The 22,426-nt window shown below is 37.4% G+C and overlaps 2 protein-coding genes across 2 annotated transcripts; both read right to left on the minus strand.

The window, feature by feature from the left end:
• Nucleotides 1-4,908: 4,908 nt before the first annotated feature.
• On the minus strand, nucleotides 4,909-6,680 carry LOC116117091 (probable nucleoredoxin 1). The gene is made up of 3 exons (XM_031403120.1): nucleotides 6,270-6,680; nucleotides 5,704-6,186; nucleotides 4,909-5,610 (listed from the first exon to the last, which is right to left on the minus strand). The coding sequence occupies exons 1-3, from the start codon at nucleotides 6,558-6,560 to the stop codon at nucleotides 4,954-4,956; spliced, it is 1,431 nt and encodes a 476-aa protein (XP_031258980.1). The 5' UTR covers nucleotides 6,561-6,680; the 3' UTR covers nucleotides 4,909-4,953.
• A 5,910-nt stretch (nucleotides 6,681-12,590) lies between these two features.
• LOC116117123 (3beta-hydroxysteroid-dehydrogenase/decarboxylase-like) lies at nucleotides 12,591-21,705 on the minus strand. The gene is made up of 13 exons (XM_031403144.1): nucleotides 21,548-21,705; nucleotides 21,206-21,445; nucleotides 20,635-20,724; nucleotides 20,407-20,540; nucleotides 19,955-20,125; nucleotides 18,163-18,288; nucleotides 17,911-17,990; nucleotides 17,244-17,442; nucleotides 16,581-16,686; nucleotides 15,567-15,741; nucleotides 15,037-15,193; nucleotides 13,432-13,498; nucleotides 12,591-13,105 (listed from the first exon to the last, which is right to left on the minus strand). Exons 2-13 carry the CDS (start codon nucleotides 21,438-21,440, stop codon nucleotides 12,960-12,962), a joined length of 1,686 nt encoding a protein of 561 aa, XP_031259004.1. The 5' UTR covers nucleotides 21,441-21,445; nucleotides 21,548-21,705; the 3' UTR covers nucleotides 12,591-12,959.
• Nucleotides 21,706-22,426: the final 721 nt, after the last annotated feature.

The following is a 22,426-nucleotide window of genomic DNA, read 5'->3' on the forward strand; positions in this document are numbered from 1 at the left end:
AAGAGGTTCTTCGACTCGAAGGTCAAGCGAAGAGACTTCCAGGTTGGAGACCTTGTGCTAAAGGAAGTTCTTCTCGGGACCAGAGAGCCAAGTGCGAGGGTACTAGGACCTAACTGGGAAGGTCCGTACCGGGTTGACAAAGTAATCAGACCGGGGACTTACCAACTCAAAAGATTGAACGGCTCCAAAGTACCCCGAGCTTGGAATGTCGAGCATCTCCGGCCATACTATCAGTAATCCCAAACTCAGCTCTCAGTTTATGTTAATTTCTTTAATGTTAAGTATTACTTTGTTCGCTCGAAACAGTTCGCATGTGTTTTGTTCGCATGTAAGAATTTGTATGTAATTGCCTATGTAAATCACAATTGTAAATTGTACATATATATGAAAAGGCGAACAGCAATTAAAAGCAAAATGTATTCTCATTTATGTACAAACAAAAGACTCAATTACAACGGGGGTGACTCATTACATTACAGCTGGTCGGGAGGATCCTTCGAACCAGAACACCTGCCTGGTCGGGTCGTTGAGCGGCCACGACCTCCTGATCGTCCTCCTCGGCTATGATCCGCAAGGTCACCTGCCAACCCTCCGGGAGGTCGGACATGTCCAAATCTGGGTTCTTTGCTCGCAAGGAGTAGATAGACCCGATTGCCCAGTCTGCGGCCCTTTCCTCCAGCTCCTCTGACTGATTCCGCATTTCCTCAGTCAGAGAAGCGATTCTCTCCCGACCGCCTCGCTCACGGGCTCCTTGCCTGACCTCCTTGATTCCTGTCGCGACCTCAAAGGCTCTTCCTCAGATTCGGTCTCCGACTTTCGGCCTGAATCTGCTTCCTCTTCTTCGACCTCTGGGCCGGAGCCTTCCGCCTTGGGCGAGCAGATGGTGCCTGAGCGACCTGTTCTGTCCTGGTCGCTTCTTGCACAGGACGGGGCTGGGGAGGTGCGACTGTTCGCACCGGCTGTGTCAGAATAGGACGAGCAGTTTCAGTCGCTCTCTCTTTCCTCGATCGAGGGAAGATGAATGGTGCTCGGCGGGGCTGCTCGGACTCCTTTGGGGGCATAGTTTCTGCACTTAAGTTCGTTAGTAAACAAAATTGTCCCGCGACCAGAAGGGAACCATTATAACTTACCTTCTGGGGGTTCTAAAGACGCTTTGTCGCTGAAAAAACCATACTTCCGCAAGTTCGCGGTCGTCACAAGCTTCCTCGCGTCCCGGCTCTCCTTATCCAGTACTCCAAAAGATACAAGCCTGTTTGGGTCGGCAAGTAAGTTTTGGCTGGTCGTTCTGTTAACTGCAAAAGAAAACAGGTCGTTACTATAGATCATGCGAGCAGATAATGAACCCAGCAGAAAAAAACCTACTTGGATCCTGAAAGCGGCAGTAGCCGTCATAACAAAAGAAGAAGAACTTTGTCTCGTAGGCCCCTGCATTGCTGGGATAGCTGTGTATCCCTGCGGCAATGGTAGGTCGCCGAGACAAATAGTATGAGTCCTTGTCCCTGCTCTTTTTGAGATAATAGGCGACGCTGAGCTCCACTGCCGTTGGCTCGCCCAAGCCGCTTTCGCAGCACGCGATGTACATCGCGACAGTGATGACATACGCGTTTGAAGTCAGCTGCATCGGTGCGATCCCGAAATGGTCCAGGACCGACCTGATGAAAGGATGGAAGGGAATCCTCCCCCCACCCTTGAAGATCTCTTCGGAGATCGCGGCAAGACCATCAGAGGGGCACCGTGACGACCTGGTATGGTCGAGGAACACCTCCGTGCGGACCTCAAACTGCCTTTTTATCCTATCAAATTCCCCTGAGGTGAGAACCGAGTAGACGTCGAGGGCTGCGTCCTCGGGAACCTCCCGCGAGGACGAGCTGGCTCCTTCCTCGGGTCTGGATGCTGACGGTTCCATTCCAATCTGCAACATCGACAGACAGGTCATTTTAGCCCTCGCATGTCTCGCGCGGCAGTGTGGGATAAATCCCTTAAGCCCTAACAGTAACTTGAGCCGCCATCCACGGCTCGAATCCAATGACGACGTCACGTCTCTGGTGAAACACCGGGAGACCCAACGCCATGGCCCAACCAAACGAATGCAAAATAAAAAAAGGGAAAAGAGAATCTTACTCTCTGGGATGCGAAGCTGAGGCTGAAACTCGTTTCAGTTGCCTGAGAAGCGCCGATCGGAAAAGAATGATTTTTGGTTTGCGAAGGTTTGTCACTCGAAGCAAAAGAAAATTCGGTGACCTCATCTGAAAAATGCAAGTTTTTATATAGATTGCGAATCAACGGTTACCACCCCTCAGAACCGAAACGACAGCCCTCTCTCTCTCCCCGCATTAAATGCGCCTCACGTCGCATTAAATGCTGTGATAAGAGTCGTCGTTTCGAATGCGTTACACAACCAATGCTGTCAAAATGGCGTCGGGTCAGCACACAACGCATTTAATGTGTCTGACAAACGCTTTAACGCGTGCAGAGCGCCTGACAGCGCAGAACCAGGTTCATTGAATCTCTAAGGTACAGAAAGGAGCGTCCATCAGATCCAGGTCGCTAGGATGAAGATTGTCAGGTCGCTTAGGCAAGGAATTGTGCGAGATCGTGTTCGCCAAGAGTCTTGTGCCGAGCTCATCCTACTCAGGTCGGAGCGCCCAGACACCTCCAATGTGACTTAGTTTCCAAGGTTCGATCCTCAAACCTTAAAAACTAGGGGTCTTCTGTTAGCCTGGGAAAATAGGGCTGACGTGGGAAAGTCACGTGAAGAGTGACATGCTCCCGTCAGACCTGCCAAATGATATGGAGCTCACACATGTCCTTTGCCCTGCATAAATCGTGCGAAATCAGTTGGGAAGAGAGCAATGGGACATAAAGCTGGATTATATCCTGACAATCACACCAACCCATGGATTTAATGATGATTACACGCTTCAGTTTGATATAAAATGAAGAAGACCCCTTCATTAAGGAGATTCAGCCATTTTTTACACTGAGAAACTCTCTCTCTTGTAAACAACACATTTACTTTTCCTAAATCTTCTGTAAGTCAGTCCGCTATCGCGACCTGACCCACACGATCAATGCAAACACAAATCAGTGGAAGTAGGACTTGCTACCTTAGAATCCGAATCACTTTAAAAACTCTCGTTGCATTTATTTTGCTTTTTATATTCATTATCACGTGTGTTTATTGGCCAATCAGCGTTACGCATGTGACAATTAGTTGGTGCCAAAAACCAGCATCAACACATACATTTATTTTTATCATTAATAAGAATTAAAACCAAAATCCTTGGAATAATAAAACACATAAAGGAATACATGACGGGTTCTTGATGCGCTAATAATTGCTATATATTAACTGCTACTAACTGGCCTAATGGTACAAGAGCAAAAGAAGATCTAACATGGTCTTTCAAGTTCGAATCCCTTTAATGATAAAAAAGCAAGATGAGGATCTAACATAGTCTCTCAAGAGGAGAATATAACATGGTTTCCCAAGTTCCCTTCCTCATAAGGGTAAAAAAGTAAGATGAGAATTTAATATTGTCTTCCTAGTTCGAGTCCACATGATTGCTAATAAGGGTGGTCACTAGAGTTTCGATAGTTTCAAGGTCCTGATGGATTAATTAAAGTGCGTGTAATCTAACCCGGACACCCAGATCATGAAATAAAAAATTGCTATATATTTATGAGAATTTTAGCAATGTTTTGAAAAAAAAAAAAAAAAAATTGGCATTATAAACGCTTCTCTATCTATATTTTTGTTTTTGCTTTCTTTACATATGGGCATATAAATATCGGAAAACTTTTACGAGATTGATGTTAAAAAAATATACATGGGGAGAGTAAATATAATGTTTTCTCAATTTAAAGCACTACTGAGTAACCAACAACCGATCCCTTCCTAAATGATTAAAAGGAATACTGAGTAAAGCCACTAGTGCGCTACAAATCAATATAGGGCAAACAGATGAAATTAATATCAAACTTAAACTACAAAGCAAAATTATAGAAAAAAAAATTAAAAATACGAAACACAAAAATCTAATTTAGTAAACTGAAGCCATTACCTTGCTTGGCGACGGAGTCCTCTGAAGCAGAAGCCATCCTCTGTGGAGGTTTTCTGTGTGTCACAAAATTTATCAGTCACGTCGCATAAGGGCTGCGTATTTATAGGATTTCTCTGGGTTCCCCCACGTTTAATTTTAAATTTGATTGTACTTTAATTTCTATCATCCAATAAAAGTCTGTCATGAGAACGGTCCATTACAAACTGTCTAGGCCCGGGCCCAGACTACCATGAGAACGGTCCAAGCTGTCCAAGCCACTATCATGACAGCAGCCCAATTTATCCGGTAGTCCCATTACAAACAACAATCATCCACAATAATTGCAAGAGAGATGCCTTGCTTACAAGTGAAAACAGATTCAAACAAATTTAAAATGAATCCTTAAGACAATCTTCTTCTTTTCTTCTAATCTTTTGTTTTCCATATATATTTTTATATTTAATTCTGAATTTATAGGTTTCTATCAATTTCTAGGTAACAATTTTGAAGTCAAAATCAGTTGGTTAAAGCTACAATGATTAAAAAAAAAAAAAAAAAAACTTTAATCTAAAAAAAATATATGACAAAATGAATTACAATTAACCACTGGGTAGTCGAGTGGTCAACTAAGACTCTTATAGATAGTATTAAGAGGTTTTAAGTTCAATTCATCTCGGTTACTAATAAGGGTGGTCATTAGAGGCTTATCCAGTTGTTAACTTCATGATCTCGAGGAATTAATTGAGGTAAGCATCCCCGGTCAACAAAAAAAAAAAGAATTACAATCCATAAATTTTAAATTTTATTTATACATAATATAAAAACATGTCATGATATTGATATACCAAACTTAATAGACATTTTATTGCGGCTTATGACCATGGTAAATGCTTCATATAGAATGGAGAATTCATGCTTTGTAGCAAACTTCTCCTTCACATTTCCAAACTTCATCACCATCACAACTTCCGATCCCATCACCATTTTCTTGCTCCATTGCACATTCAGGATGAAGATAGAAGTCACACTCATCACAGCCAAAAACCCACCCAACTGCTAATTCATTACACCCACCACATTTGCAAATGCCACGCTGAGAAAGAACAATTTCATGATGTTCATGCTTCCTGCTTCTCACCTTCTCCGGCCACCCCTTTGCCATCTTCTCAAGCTTTCTATCCATTTCCTTCTTTCTCTCCTCGGTGAAAGGATATGCATCTGATCCGAAGAACACCACAAGTTCTCTCGCTTCGTCGGTGAGTGTCTTACCATTTGGTCCAATAGCTGCGAGGTGAGGGAGGAGGCTGCGGTACTTAAACGTCAGTTTAAGCAAAGTTTCCCTCTTGTCATCGTAAGGGAGAGCCAACCAGGGCATTTCAGAATAATACTCTTTGAAGGATTCCTCGTTGAAGTCAAGTGACACAAAAACAACTTCGAAGTCAGGGTGCTTGGATTTGATTTCATGGTATGTCTTGGCTAGTTTAGGCGTGAATGCTCGGCATGGAGGACAGTGCAGTCGAGAGAAGTAGAGAAGTACAGTTTTGCCTACAAGTTCAGATACTGGAACCTGCAATATTTCAGAACAACTGAACTTGCTTAATTTTGTTTTCCAAACTAATCGAAACAAACCTAATAATCATATTCCTCAATAAAGTGTTACCTTCATGCCGCTTTTGTCTAATACAAAATCCAGTTCGTCAGAAACCAGAAGCGACTGCAAGGTTTGCGACTCGCTTCGTGCCTTATTCAACTCATCTAGCTGTGATAACTTCTGGGGCGAAAAGGGGTACGCCTGAACTCCAAATTCTGCAACGTAATCGCGGACATTGAGGTTAAGAGTTTTTCCATCCGGCCCCAGAATCAACAATGTTGGCAACGACCTCAGCTCTAAGTACTTGGGTAGTTTCTTGAGAGCATTGTCACCAAATGGAATGGCCAGCCATGGCATCTTCATGAATTCCTTTTCATAAGATTCCTTATCACCATCATCCAGTGAAACGAATACGATCTCGAAACTCTCTCCTTTCTCCTTCAAGCTCTTATAGAAATCTATTAGCGTTGGGGTGAAATTCTTGCATGATCTATGAGAACCAAGATACATGTACAAGCCCACCATCTTGCCTTCAAGCTCAGAGATTGCCACCTAAGTTTGAAAATTGAACAATCAAATCAAAGCAAGGGATATAAAGCAATGATACAAGTAATACTTATATTCAAGTATATTACCTCTTTCCCCTCATTTGAAATTACAAAATCTCGAGAAGGTGTTGCCAATATAGTTCTTAAAGTTTGGTTCTTCTTTTGAGCCTCTTCTTCATCTTTCAGTTCCTTGATTCTATGTTTTGTAAAAGGATACGCCAATGAGCCAAACTCAGCAACAAGAAAGTGCCCAATACTGCTCACTAAATCACCCTCCTTACTCAAGATTATGAGATGGGGAGTTTCTTGAACAGAATACAAACTCTTCAAGCCATGGCGAGCTGTTTCATTGGAATGTGGAATAGCGAGCCATGGCATAGTAAAGAAATACCCATGAAAGGATTCTTCATCATTGTCTAAAGAGACAAGTATGATTTCAAACTTGTCTTTTGAGATGATTTCATTGTAGGTTTGAACAAGTAGTGGTGTGAATATTTGGCTTCTTGGACAAGACGAAGATGCAAAGTAGAGACCAATAATTTTGTCCTCCAATTTATCAACTGTTGCCTGCAAACACTTAGCCAAATATAAATGTTGAAAGTAGTAAAACAATATTGAATTTGACAGATATTAAGAACACAGATGTTGTAAATGGTTGAGATGGGAAATTATGAAACCTTATTGCCATTACTTTGCAAGAAAATATGATCAGTGTTATTGGTGCCAAGCAACGATATCAATCTGTTAGAAATTTGTGCCATTGTTGTAATTCTTTCAGCTTGATTGACTTGTCTTAAGGCTGTGAGCAATTTTTATTAAACTCTAATCGAAATAAATGGATGTTATTAGGTTGACGGGACAGCTGCATTGAGATAATCATCAACCACTAATTTAGTGGGGCTGCAAAACTAAACTTTGGCCCTTGGTTTAATCGACTTATATCATATTTTATTTACCTGTGTTAACATAAATTAAAACAAGCAACTAGCTAGTCACAATTTCAAATAAATACAAAAACATTAGAGAGGGCCTGTTTCGAAATAAAAAGCCAAGAAGATAATTAATCTATTGAGGCTTGATTTTAGACGCCAACGACTCGCACGTGTAAAGTGCTAAGAGGGTCTTAGAAATTACATGTGATGGATCTATAAGATTTGAATACAGAGCTGAGATTATATATGTTACAGAAAACATAAATAATAGGCTGACAAGAGAGGTTTTTATAGTGGTTCGAATGCTTAAAGCGACTCCTATATCCACTGTTATTTTATTGATCTCTAACTATTTCTATGATATTGCCCGTAAGGCATACAAAGATAAAGAAATATAGTATTTACAGAGAGAAAGAATTGAGCTCAAACTATGGTTAGCTCTCATATGCCCAGCCCCCCTCTTCGGGAAGAGAAGTGCCAATTTATACACCTTTCCACTCAATGTAATGAGTGTTTTGCAAGTTACCTTGACACATAGAAGGCTCTTGTCCATTCATCTCTTGAAATGAGATATGGTTGGTATGAATATCTTTGAGGAGATATGGGCTTGGCAGCTAGTACAAAAAGACATTTATTAGGCTGACATAAGCGTGACTTTTTAGATATAACAGAAGCCCCCAGTTTTTGGAGTGCGTAATCGCGCTTCAGAAACTAAAGTCTTTGATCTAAATGGCTGCAGTCTCGAACTGAAGAGCTCAAACTATTCTTGGCACGATCGAGTGCTAAGAGCTAGGAGCTGATCGCAATCTATTAGGAGCTCGACCTGAAATCTGCTAGGAGCTTGACCTGCTAGGAGCTCGACCTGAAATTAAAACGAGCTCAATTTGAGCAAAACGAGCTCAATTTGAGAGCAAAACGAGCTCGACCTCAAAGCATAACGAGCTCAACCTCAAAGGTCATAACGAGCTCAACCTGAGAGGACATAATGAGCTCGACCTGAAAAGGTCATAATGAGCTCGACCTGAAAAGGTTATAACGAGTTTGACCTAAGAGCACAAGAGATCAGCGATCTCAACGTGTGATCAGCGATCTGAACACGCGATTTGAAGCTAAAGATCAGTGATCTGAAGCCGAGGATAAGGACGACTTGTGCATGTGATCTGCGATATGGCCACGCGATCGGAGAACTCGGAGACATGCGATTTTCCATCTGGCCACGCGATTGGAGAATTCTGACGCGTGCGATCTGCGATCTGGCCACGCGATTGGAGAATTTTAACTCGTGCGATCTGCGATCTGGCCAGGCGATCGGAGAACTCTGAGACGTGCGATTTGGCCGCGCGATTGGAGAATTCTAACATGTGCGATCTGCGATGTAGCCACGCGATTGGAGAATTCTGACGCAGGTTTGAGATCTGAGCACGCCATCAGGGAACTTGGACACAGGTTTGAGAATCGGACCTACATGGGCCACCAAACTGTTGACGCTTGATTTTGGACGCCAACGACTCGCACGTGCAAAGTGCTAAGAGGTTCTTAGAAATTACACGTGATGGATCCATGAGATTTGAATACAGAGCTGAGATTATATATGTTACAGAAAACATAAATAATAGGCTGATAAGAGAAGTTTTTATAGTGGTTCGGATGCTTAAAGCGACTCCTACATCCACTGTTATTTTATTGATCTCTGACTATTTCTATGATATTGCCCGTAAGGCATACAAAGATGAAGAAATACAGTGTTTACACAGAGAAAGAATTGAGCTCAAACTATGGTTAGCTCTCATATACCCAACCCCCCTTTTCTGGAAGAGAATTGCCAATTTATACACCTTTGCACTCAATGTAATAAGTGTTTTGCAAGTTCTCTTGACACATGGAAGGCTCTCTTCCATTCATCTCTTGAAATGAGATATGGTTGGTATGAATATCTTTGAGGAGATATAGGTTTGACAGCTAGTACAAAAAGACATTTATTAGACTGACATAAGCGTGACTTTTTAGGCATAACATAATCATAGCCCAATTATATAACAACGAAGATGTTGCCATCGATGTAACATGGTTGTGTTGAAGACAGGATAGTTTGATAGTGATGTAAAATATTACATAGTTAACAAGTTAATGAAAATTCAATACATTTCTCCTTGAAGCAAGCTCCAATCATACAATTTCCACTATTCTAAAATTTTTCGTTTGGTTCAAGGTAAAATAGGCTTCACTAATCTTCGTTTAATTTTTACGATTCCTTTGTTTGTTTTATAAGTAATAAAATATTACAGTAATCTTTTGTTAAAAATAGTATTTGCTGTTGATAATATAGGAGGTAATAAGATTACCTTGTCAGAGGATGTTATTAAAAAATTACCAAGGTAATATGATTTTATACATATTTTACCTTTAATTAAATATTATTTCAAACACAATTGCCCTTAAATGTCTACCAAATAACAATTACTCAAACCCCCTACATTTAAAAATTTAGCTAAAACACTCTAGCCATAAAAAAGTTTAAAAGTAAACAAAATACCCCCAACTACCCAAGACTACCGTCAACCATTATTTTAAAAACTGGACCGGAGGGCAACTCGCTCTGATGGCTGGGTCACAGTTCAACCGATCCAACCGGTTAGACGGTCGGTTGGACCGGTGGCATCATCAAACATCATAATGATGTCAGCATATTAAAAAAAAAAAACAATTTTTTTTTTTAGATTTCTATTTTTCAATAAGACAATAACAATTTAATTACTGCCCAACATGACTCAAAGTTCAAATTCAACAACAATCCTAACATAATTTAAGTATTTAATAACAATTCAAGTCTAAATCCAAACATGATGTTGTATTTACATATCAAATGACAAAATGCATAATAATTAAAAATTAATAACAAAACATTTGATACAAGTGTTTTTTCTTTTATCCATCTCCATGTTGATTGAGCTTCACACACTAGCATCGAAATTCATCACCATCATCGTCATCAAAACCATCACCACCATCTACGCAAATTTCATAAAAAAGAGAAATCATAAGTTAAAACTTGTAATTTAATTTAAATAGATATTAAGTTTTAATCTTTTTCAAGAACATCTGTGAGTAAACTTTTTGGTATAATCAAAAGAATCAAATACAAAATACATTGTTAATTGTTTTTATATAGCATATAAATGTAACATAAAACAAAACTTGTCGTCAACCAAAACCACAGTCACAACCATAGCCACAAAAGAATATGATTACTACAGTGCTAGTACCAACTATTAGTTTGAATGTGATAGAAAGTTATGCTCACAACCACAGCCACGAAAGAATGACTTAAAATAGAGTATGCCAGCCCAATCTGCAGATATCCTATCTTGTTTAACCAGGTTTTGCAAAACTATATATGAATGGTTTTTTATGACTTGAAAATCTATACTAGCTAAAAAACTGCTCAATCTGCCCAAGCCTCATAATGCAAAAAAAACTATCATAACAACTATCAGCTAAGGGAAGCTTTTTATGACTTGAAAATCTATACTAGCTAATCCAATTACTTAATCATCTACAGTCTCTCAGCAAAAGCAATTTTCATCTTTGTTTAAACTCTTGGTCATGTATCAGCATTTTCAAAAAAATATTGCAAACTCTACATCCAATCAGTGGTAGAACATTGAACTTTCTGTAATGGAATCAATCAAGGACTGATTTTTAACATCAATATCTGGCTCTACAGAAATTAAAAGATCCCAACACCTATAATAACATTGTTAATTTTCACTTAATTCTATTACTCCCATCTTTTACGTTTAAAAGATATGAGGTTGTAGTAGTCAAACTACAAAAGTATACATAAAGGTTTTAAAACTTACATAGACCTCATCATTTGTTACCATATATAAATTGGAATAAATTCCCTGCACTTTTTTTGCGCAAATATAGACCTAAATTTTAGAAGCCTATATCACCAACTAATTTTATTGTATTTATCGTTAAATCCAAAAATAAAAATCACCAACACAAACTCATCAAATTCAACCATTTTTTCCCAGTTCTTCATAAAATCATATTCATGACTGAAAACAAAGAAGACCGAACAAATTCAACCATTTTTCTCATTTCTTAACGAAGTTCTAATGTTACTTAGAAAACAAAGAGCAGAGAGAAAGTTCAGCTTCAAAAACATCACTCATCATCAGTTTCAACACAAAATCCCAAGTGGGATTCGATTTCAAAACCCTTTTTTACTCTAAAACCAGGAGATCTTACCGATCAAACAAAGAGATCAAATCAAACAACCAAAGCATAAGATCACTACAGACTACAGAGAGAAAAAGAAAGGAAAAAATCATATGTACCTCACAGTGCTGGGCAGTTTAAACGATAATCACTCAAGCTAGCTGAAGCTTCTCCTCTCAACGGCAAACAAACAAACAACTGGCGGCAGTTGCAGGCTATAGTTCTTTAGATACCTTTTTCTTAGCCCCTTTTGACTAATATTTATAAAGAGTCAGTAAACAGAAGAGTGGGATTTCAGAGAGAATAGAAGATAGAGGCAAAACCGTAGAATTTTCACAGAGATGAGAGTGTTTGCTGAGAAATTTTCGTCAGAAAAGCTGAGAAAGACTGAAAGAGAAGAAGATGAGAAAGGGTTACGTGACAGAGAAGAAGATGAGAAAGGGCTGCGTGAAAGGGAAGAAGATTGTCGCGTATTAGGGATTTAAATTGTGGACTGGTTTTTCCACCGATCCGGTTGGACCGTCGGTTCACTCACATTATCCGGTTTTCAACCGGTTTAAAGTGGCTTAATGTATATTAGCGGGTTTGAGTGTGACTCGAACCGGACACGTGACCGGTTCACGGTCCAACCGATTGGACCGGTCGGTTCGGTCCGGCTTTTAAAACAGTGCCGTCAACCACCACCGTCGACCACCGCCGACAGTCGCTATATATGTGGTTGGAAATGGCTAGAATAGATCTGGTCGTTTCCAACCAAATCCACAACGATATGGATGTTTCCAACCTTTGATCTAGCCAAAAACAACTAGATTACAACCAAAGATCTGGCCTTTTCATGGCCAGATCTGAAAAGGCCAGATCTGGCTGTTTGCAGCCATAGATCACATATTCATGATCGAAAACGACTTTACCGACACACGACCGACCAAATCCGATCGATCGTGCGCCATTTCAACGACTGCCGACGATGGTGTACTGGCTATCGATAATGGCTTGGGGTGGATGATGGTGATTTTGCTACAAATTAAAGTTTTATATGGCTGTAGTGTTTTAACAAAATTTCAAATATAGTCGTTTAAAAGAAATGATTCTAAAAAAAATATATATATATATTATATTAATATTTTCAATTTAGTAATTTATATAACATATCCACCCATTTACCTCCCAACCAAACAGATTAATATAATATACCTAACAATTTACTTCAACCTAACCAAATACATTTCCCTAAATATTCTCAGTAATCTTTAAGATAATCTATCTGTCTATTAATATAATATTCTCAATAATACAATATTCTCTGAACCAAATGCACCCTACGGAAAAATGATACATAAAGCCCAAAGAATGAAACCACATAGCTAAAAGACCAAATAAGAGAGTACACCTAAAGGGAGAATCTAAACCTGCTGTATAAGCATTCAGTTAAAAAAAAAAATGAATTTAAATAGCTTTCTTTACCCGGTGTGCTCTAGAAGAATGACGGTACAAAACTGAGTACAAGAAAAATTATAAAAGAGCGGCGACGGCATATCAGTTTGAAGGGCTGCAAATCGAGGAATGAATGAAGATGCAATCACCGTTTCATTTGGAAGGAAATTAGGGTCATCAGCTATTAGTCATTCTTCTTGGAAGTACGCAATTTTCTAGCAACATCAGATTTCAATTTGCCCATGAAGGAGACAACATCCAGAACCATGGAATCGATTTCTTGCTCCTTTTTCTCATACACATAGAAAATCACAAAGGCCAAAGGAAGTCCTGCAAATATCAATGGAGATGATAAATCTTCTGCTTTGGAAGGAAATTAGTCACTGTACAAATATTTTAAGAAAGTGATAGTAAAAGCGGGCAAGGAATCCTAAACCCTAAACTTTAAAAAATTGGATTTCAAGTAATAGATGGATATAATAGGGTAACCGAAACAGTATTAAGTTTTATGCGGGAGCATCAGCACTAATTATTCTGGTTCTCCAGAGACCAACCAGAAAAATTCATTTATGACCCTAGACATTCTTATGGTTAACAATCATGTGCACATCCATGTATGAGAATGAGTATGAGCATGAGAAAGTGAGAGAGAGGACCTATAGCATACAAGCTCTGAAAAGGCATAGCCCCAAGAAAGCTTAGTATCAATAGAGAGAGAATAACCTGTTTAATTGCCAGAACAAGATGAATCGTTAGCAAACAATCTTTCACCCACCATAGCAATTAACAAAACAATTTTTAAATGACCATTCAATGTCTCATCACGTAGTTCGTAAGCACAATGAGATTTCATATATATATGGAAGTATTAATGATAACTAGAAAACCAAAGGCTATTTATGCATCTGCATGTCAGCAGAAGAAGACTGCTGGTCAACCAATATAACAGTGTGTTTACAAGGAAGAACAATAACAATCTTACTCATGTTCTGGAATATTATTTGTGAATCGTGTGCAGTGCCTCATCTTTACTAAACTATTAACACCTATTTTTTGGGGGCTGAATGTACACTCAACCTCATGAAAATAAACTCAAATTTACAAAAACAAAAAAGTAGGCCCAACCAGTTAGATTCTCATAATGTGTCAGAAAAGATTTGGTTAGATTCATCTCTGTTTGTTCAACATTCACCTAAATCTCTTCGAGAGATGATTGTACTAGGAAAAACCAGGTCAACTGAACATGGAGAGAGATATGCTAAGAGTCAGCTAAGCTTGTTCACGACCAATGCAATAAAAGACAAAATTCCTGATGAGGTTTTTAGGTTTTATCTATTGGTGGAGTTACACAAGCGACCAAATAAAAAACTTCTAATAAAACAGAATTTGGATAATATTGAAAGTTAATCACCAAAGGCCTGGTGAATGACCCCACTCCCCTCAACTCTCTTCAACATTATAGCCTTCAATTACAAAAGATGAACCAAGTTGGAAGCACACTTTCTTGCCAACGGGAAAATTACCAAATTCCAGTTATTGTACAAGAAAATTTTACTCCCAATGTCAAGTCAGGATCAGAAGGTGGGATCCATTTACATTTTCTCTAGCGTAACTCAGTTTTTGGAAAAAGGATAACTTCACCTAATGCTATGTTCCACCACTATAGACCTTATGAAGTTGCAACAGATCAGTGGGATGCTCATATCTGTGCACATTATAAATATATTGAACCATCCTGTCTGTCAGCTAAGGTAATACTGGAACTTACTGATCTGAAAACTGAATTAATGCTTTCATTAATTGTTTGAACATAATTCGAAATTTTAATCCTTCCCAATGTGTGAACAGATAGGTAGAGTTATGAGATGATCAGATGCATTACTTTACAAGAGCTAGTGCAAGACTGAAATTGCAAAAACTCTATATTTTTTCAAAGAGTAATTATCAGGTATTGACTTTTACGTTCATAATAATATCTATGTCAACACTACCAGTTTGTTTTAGGAAATTCAAGGAAGAGAGAGAGAGAGAGAGAGAGAGAGAGAGAGGGAAAAGTCTTCCTTCAATACCATGTACTAAAAACATTCCTGACGTCCTAGGTTATGTCTGATTTTGTTCTATATTTAAGAGAAGTTAAATAATGCCTTCTTGAAGATAAAAGTCCATTGTACCACATTTTTAAAACGTAGCTAGGTATAAGAAAATACAACCATGTTTTAAAAAAAAATTTTAAAAAAAAGGCTACTGGGCATTGTATATACCTTGAGGAACAGCAACCAGTCATTACCCATGGAAAGAGATTTTAAAACATCAATAGCAGTATTCCACAATGAGATCACAGACAGAGCGACTCGGTGCGATTTCTCTTCAGACAATTGGAAATGTGATGTAGGAATTTTCTCAATTGTATATCCCAATCTGCACAAGCAGAAAATTCCATTCTTCGACATTAGTCAAACTTCCCTGCACTAGGAACTCTATCATGACCTATATTATAATATGTAAATACAGTGTTACTATCAGGTAGTTATCAAACACAGCCCACACTCTATTACATATTTGATGATGCTGAATATCAATTCGACAGGATGAACAACAGAAAGTTCATATTTACAACCAAGTTAAATTGATTTCGTAGATGGTCGTATGACTCAGAAAGAACTAACATAATAGTTTTTTATTCACAAACCAGATAAAGAAAATTTGGCCAATCATGATCCTAATTAATGATAGTGTACAAAACAGGCATTTTGTTGTATTAGCATTTAAAGAAGAGAGTTGGCATACATACATTTTCTCTGGCAAAATTCCATGGATGAACAAGAAGACTACTGTCAACAAGAGAAGCTGTGAAAGAGTAGAAATGATGGTCGGACCAGACAAAATGAAGTTGTAGTAAATTGCCACCAAAATTAACACTGCAGAGAGAGTCTGCTTTTTATCTTTCCAGAGTAGTGTGTCAGCAACTGCAAGGCATCAATGCAAAGAGACTTTGTCAATCAACATATATACATAATTTCTTCCCATCCCCCTTGTCTCTCTTCTCCTTGTGAACTTGTGCACTTCTTAGAATGTTCAATCAATAATCATATCACAAAGATGCTATTATGCTCCCTATAAGATAGACCCTATCCAAACAAAGTGCACTTAAAATTAAAAAAGACACAAGAGAGGTTTCCAACACATATATTAGGTGATTACATGGTTAACACACAAGCAAAATGACTTGATGTGTCACTGCTTAAGAGTAAAAACTATATTGTGTATGCTAGTATGTCATTTAAAATAATGTGTCATTATAATAGAAATTACCATCGTCCATAGCAACATTCCCTAACTACTCTAAAAGCTTGTGTCCCTCAGTTTGATTACACATTCAGGGTTCTTCTACCGATGGTATAACAGTTTTCCACTACAATCAACAAATTAACTATACTATTTTTTTTTTTTGAAAAGAAACGATAAAACTATGTATTAAAGAAGAGATTGAGGTAGGTACATGTGTGGACTAGAGATCCACAAAGATAACAAAAAACTGACAAGGGGAACAAATCTATACGAGACAGTGACTAATGTTCTCTTCCCTGTGCGAAAACTAGCAAACTATACAAAGTTTGCCCAAAACTCAAAAAATAATTACTGTAAATGTAATCAAAATAATCCAACAAAAGCCGACTGGATTATGAATTGTTGTAAGTTTCTGTATTGAATTAAATACTAAGAGGATGCGTCCATAGTATTTGGAATCATAGTCACAACCAGACATCGTAAAAGTAGTTGGATGGAAGGAAAAAAATGCTTATACCCCTTCCACTACCGAGAAATATAGAAGCTTTGGATGGGCCTTCTCTCTTTGATTGATTTTCAGCTCTCAAGTCTGAATATGATTCGATTGTCTTTCTCAGACCCTCCTGCAGAGTAATTACATATGTTGTCATAAGCAAACTGTCTGTCCACTGACTAGGCTTTACATAAAATGCTATACCCTATGGAAATTTGGATCTGTTTGACCACAAAATGTATGTTGGTAGAGCTTATTAGTCAATGAAGGCTAATTTAGGACATTTATGCTTATTATTATATAAAAAAGAACTAACCATCAGACTAAGCAAATTACAGAGTAATCTTCATACAAACAATTAAATAGTTTTAAAACGGCTATAGAATATATATATCTTAAGAATGGGCTAAAATACTAAGAGACCAGTGCAATTAAAAGTGTCGTAGATGAGGCTACCCTTGAAGTTTAGTTTAAACCCAAACTCATGAGTTATAGCTCCTTAACCAGTGAGTTTAACGGAATATGGTGCAAATTATACAGAGAAATGAAGCATCTCCCACCAAAAAATTGTCCAAAATTGATATTTTACAGTTTCAACAATGATTAAGTATCATAAAAACAACATCAAATTTCCATAATAAGTAAAAAAGATTGAATTTTTTGCTTGTTTCATGGAACAACACAGACCTGAAGTGAGACAAGAGGTGTGTAGCCAAGTCGATCTTTTGCTTTTGAACAGTCAAAAGATCTGCTGCAAGAGAGAAGTCTAATTCTTGAAGGTGTCAACTGCGGAACCTTCATTCCATACGGGCCCAGTAGCTTATATGTACACTCTACCAAGTGTGCAATCGGCATCATAACCAAGGCAGGAATCCTTATACTTGGCCTGTAAACTACATCAATTAAGACAAAGAAATAATGGGCGTATATGTTTCCATGACCATATTTAGTTCCTCAATTTTCTTTTGGGAACTAGTGAATACAGAATGCATAAAAAACAGAAAATGCAATTATTGGAGAAGGCTATAAGCGTCTAATTTTCAAGGCCTAATTAGCAGTTCACAAGTGCCAGCAAGTGAACAATAAATCATTTCCTCTTGAAAAATATAAAACAAAATCCAGAATGTTTAACAATTTCCAAAACCATAGAAGCCCGATGGCAACTGGAAAGTTTTAAGAAAAAAAAAACTGCTATGCTGAATGCCAAGTTTCCGATATGCAACATAAAACATTGACCATTTGTTGCGAAACAAAGAACCAAGAGGGTCCACTCAAAATATAAACAAAGAAAGAGATCAACACAACAAACCGCTGGTTGCATTTCTTTAAACTAGATGAGGAAAGAAAAAAGTACCTCTTATAGCCAAGACCTTCAAGAATTTGTGAGACAAATTCCCAAAACTTGATTGGCTCCATATTGGTTATAAAATATGTCTGCAATATCATCACCAAACAGTAAGTTAAGGAGTGTTATGCTGTGCTCTCAGTTTATTCTATCAACAGATAAATTAGAGGTCATGAAAACTGAATCATTCACCTTTGTCCCATTTTTATATTAAACAATAAATCAGAGATCAAAAGAAGTTCAGGGGGATTGTAACAGAACCTGCCCTGCAGCTTTCTCAGCAACCGTCAATTCTGCAGCTAGAGCTCGTTCAGCACATATATGAGCATGTGCCACATTTTCAACATAAGTGAAATCATAAACATTATTGCCATCACCAATTATGAACTGACCATTTGGAGACAGAAAGGAAAGAAGAAAATGTTAGATTCCATTGAAGGAAATCTCTACGAATAAGTAATATGTAGACTCATGAGCAAACATAGATAGCTCCAACCAAGAAACAGAGATGGTTGTTATATGACCACTATTATTTCAATCATTTCCTAACCAGTCAAGAGTTTTGATGAACTATTTTCCACAGAATTCTAAGCCTCTCAAACTACACATTTTAGATGAAAATTGATCAAAAGAAATCACAGAGATGAATTACGATGAGAGTCATTAGGATCAGCAATGCAATATAACTAACAGCTAGAAGTCTTGGCTTGACCACACAATCATGAATGTCGTGTCAATGATATACTTTCCAAACAAGCCGTAGAGAGATTAGCCTCCAAGCTAATTATAGAATTATCAACTTCCATAGCCAAAAGGATGAGATCTTTAATACTATCCTTTAAAAAAAAACATAATTTATTCGAGTTCAAGAAAAAAAATATACCAATTGATAAGATCAGATGAACATTACAATAAGAATGAACTCTCAATTCAAACGGTGAAATTCTTGAGTAGCCACGATAAATTTGGTCCCCTATTTCCCAATTTTCATTTTTTTTTATTCAAATACCCTATTAGAGTCCACCAAAGTATCGAATATTAATTGTGTGAATTTCAAAAAACTCTTTCCTATTTCTAGAAATGCTAAAACCATTTAGTTTCTTAGCATCAAAATAGGATAGATAGTATAAAAATAGAGAAGCTGTTTTCTTTTTCTAGGAAAAACTGATTTGGAGATTGTGTGATAACCTGTAACAATGAAGTCACAATAACATGAATCAACAAAAACAAACATAGAAACAAAAATAAAAGAAAAATAAATTACATAAAACACCAAGAAAGGTTAGATACAATTGATAAAAATGAGAATAGGTGTTGAATATATATATCAGAAAAGCATCAGGTATTATTTTGAATGACATAAACAGGTCAAAATGCAATCCAAGAAGTAACTATGCTGAGACTGCATGAAATAGAGATAATAGTTTATAATGTAACACACTGACTGGTGAAACCAGATTAAAGTAGCCAACCAGAACTTTGTTGAGTTGCACAAAATACTGAATCTAAAATATTTGGAAATTACTTAAAATAAGATTACCAAATCTCCAATGTACTGATATTACATTATTTCTAGATAAAGGCAGAATGGGTTTCATCAAGGAGCCAGAGTTTATTAAAAACTGCAATCAGGACAAAATGTAGACTCAAGCACGTGACAAAAGTATGAAAATATTTAGTGCAAAATAGTAATAAAGAGTTATATGAGATGGGCTTTGGTGCCATCAATAGAAGGATTTAGGAATTTAACACAAGAGCAGTTAACATAATAAACAGCAACAAAATAGTGTGCATTTTACAAAAACCATAGTCATATGAGTAGCATATATCTTACAAATGGGGAAGTAGATACTACAAGTTAATTATTTATTAGAATAATTTAATTAAAAATCATATCAAATGAGTCTATAGACATCTCATGGAGATTGAAAGGGAAAGAAAAAGGATCACTAGTGGCATGGAGCACAAATTTAGAAAACAGCTCCCAAAAACAGAGAACTCATGTCTAAAATAAAGAAGAAATTAAAATTAACAGAGACAGCAAAAATGGTACCTTAGACTTTCCTGCCCTTGCAGCATCAACCAAAGAGGGAACCAGCAACCTATCACCAGGACCAAAAATGCTGCTGGGGCGTAAGCAACAAGTTAGAAGCCCATTAGCACCATTTGCCTTAATGATCAACCTCTCTCCTTCAGCTTTTGTAGCTGAATATGAATCAATGTGCTGAAACAATTGGAGATAAATATTAAGCAAGGCTCATGTCAGTTGCAGTGAGGAACACAAACAAACTAATTTACGGGAACACATCAGAATGTAACTTAGCATGGGTAGCACATCCAAGTTGACTAAATGGTACAGGGTGTGATTGAGCTTAAAATAGTACATAGGACTTTCACCTGTCAGTTTAAATTTTTAGGTTAAGCAATAACTCAACATGTTCTAAATAAGGTAGTATTAGCATTGCTAGTGTTCAAGATAAGGTAATATGAGGGTGAAATGCATACCTTAGAAGCATATGGTAATAACTCATTCCCATTAATAATTCCATGAATCCCATCAAAAACCACACTAGCGGAGCTAGTATAAATGAGTCTCTTTACTTTGCCCTCAATACAAGCTTCAATAACATTAGCCGTTCCTGCAAATCAGAGTTTATATTAAGAAAAAAATCACAAACATTAGGCAAGAACTGAAAGTTCAAATCCTATAGCTAATGGCAAACAATTTCTTACCTCCAATATTAACTGAATGATGAAGCTGATAACTATTGATGGATGAATTGGGTGCAGCCATGTGGAACACGACCTCAGCTCCTTTACATGCTGGAGAAATAAACAAACTCAATAACCCTTTTAAAAAATTTCAGACATATGCATCAAAAAAATTCCTTCTCTATAAGGGAAAATCTAAGATACAAGATGCAAGTCCTGGTAACCTGACTGGATCAAACAGTTATTAGAAACACGCGTCATATTTGCAACAACATTGGCACTGTCATAATCACAACCATGTAAAATGAAAACAGTACCATAGTACTGTCCCTTAACATTACTAGACCAGTTATAACATTAACATGATATTATTTACTTCTCATGTTCCATTACTTATATCAGTATCCTGTATGATATTGTGAATTACTGAAACTATTAATTCCGGTTACAGTAATTGTGGCACTTTGGCAATATGAATTGTAAATTAGCGATGCGTGATTTGTCATGTAGTTCATTGGCTCAATATCATAGTAGAATCTTATGTTATTATTTACACAATTTGATAAATAAAAAAGAAGTAAAGAAAAAAGACCTTGAAGTACTTGAGACTTGTGTCGAAGATCAACGGAGAAATACTGAGCACGGCCAGAACTCAAAGCCTGGCCAAGGATTCCCTGCTCCTCGTGTGGTTCAAGATCAATGGTGGCGCCCAAATCAGCAATTCTCACCGAAAACATATCGTATTTGATAAGCATTTCCACCAAATGGCGCGCGGCGAATCCCCTTCCGCCCGTCACCACGCACCATCTCTCCTCCACCCCCGACATCACGGCTACACCGTGCCGAACCGAATCATATTCAACAAACTATTCTTCATCAAACAATATAAGCAAAAAAAAAAAAAAAAAAACTTCAAGTAACCACATTTGCTTACCGATTGGATCTTGAATCTCAGGATCTGGCAGGTAATAGACGGAAATGAAAGAGAAAAAGAGTCAAGAGGATTCTCTGTTTCTCAACACTGGACCAGTGATAGTGTTTTTTTTAACACGGTGCACGTTTGTACTGGCTAGTATTTCTTCAGCCGAAGCGTTGTCGTTTCCAGTTTAACTAATATCTGATGTCGTCTGATTCGTTTCTTTATTCTTATTATTATGTTTTAGATTATTGAGACTAAAATAAGCTAATGACTCGATTGTTCAATATTATATACACAAACTGTTGTATTATTGTTGGGATTATTAGAGCAGAGCAGACAATGAATCTTTGACCAACTTAAAATCAAAAATCAAATGGATTCAAATATATTTTGTGTATTGTAGACACCTATCTCAAAATGTGCAAGTTATTAACCATCATTTCACAAGGAAATATCGTATCAATACATGAATGTTAATTAATCCTTAGGTGATCGAGTGGTTTAATATAAACTTTTGAGTATTACTCAAGAGGTTTTTAGTTCGAATCTCTCATCAATTGTTAATAGGAATGGTCACTGGAGCTTTATTCTGATCGTAATTTAGAATCCCATTAATGTGGTTTAAATTGGCAGACACGCCGATCACAAAAAAAAAAAAAAAAAAAAAAAAGTTGATTTGGATATGATATAGCCAACCCATAGTGGTGATATTGAATTTATATATATATTTTGTTATTGGGGTTATCCGAGCCAGCTTACATGCACCTCGACTAGTCCTCCGACCCTAAACAAGGCTTCTAAAACAGGTCAAGCCCCGCGGTCTGTGACCAACAATATTAGCAACCGTTCTTGTGATTTGATATTGATATAGCCAACCCATAGTGGTGATATTGA

The sequence above is a fragment of the Pistacia vera genome, unplaced genomic scaffold, assembly GCF_008641045.1.
Source record: "Pistacia vera cultivar Batoury unplaced genomic scaffold, PisVer_v2 Contig8, whole genome shotgun sequence".
NCBI lineage: Eukaryota > Viridiplantae > Streptophyta > Magnoliopsida > Sapindales > Anacardiaceae > Pistacia > Pistacia vera.

What these genes read in the sequence shown, in the direction of transcription:
- LOC116117091 (XM_031403120.1), bottom strand. Translation starts at nt 6,560, where the DNA reads ATGCCATGGCTCGCTATTCCACATTCCAATGAAACAGCTCGCCATGGC. An exon ending in TTTCAAATGAGGGGAAAGAG is followed by an intron (nt 6,187 to 6,269) that starts GTAATATACTTG and finishes TTTCAAACTTAG; the next exon opens with GTGGCAATCTCTGAGCTTGA. An exon ending in TAGACAAAAGCGGCATGAAG is followed by an intron (nt 5,611 to 5,703) that starts GTAACACTTTAT and finishes GAAATATTGCAG; the next exon opens with GTTCCAGTATCTGAACTTGT.
- LOC116117123 (XM_031403144.1), bottom strand. Translation starts at nt 21,440, where the DNA reads ATGTCGGGGGTGGAGGAGAGATGGTGCGTGGTGACGGGCGGAAGGGGA. An exon ending in CACCTCTTGTCTCACTTCAG is followed by an intron (nt 16,687 to 17,243) that starts GTCTGTGTTGTT and finishes ATTACTCTGCAG; the next exon opens with GAGGGTCTGAGAAAGACAAT. An exon ending in TCAGAGCTTGTATGCTATAG is followed by an intron (nt 13,106 to 13,431) that starts GTCCTCTCTCTC and finishes TGATATTTGCAG; the next exon opens with GACTTCCTTTGGCCTTTGTG.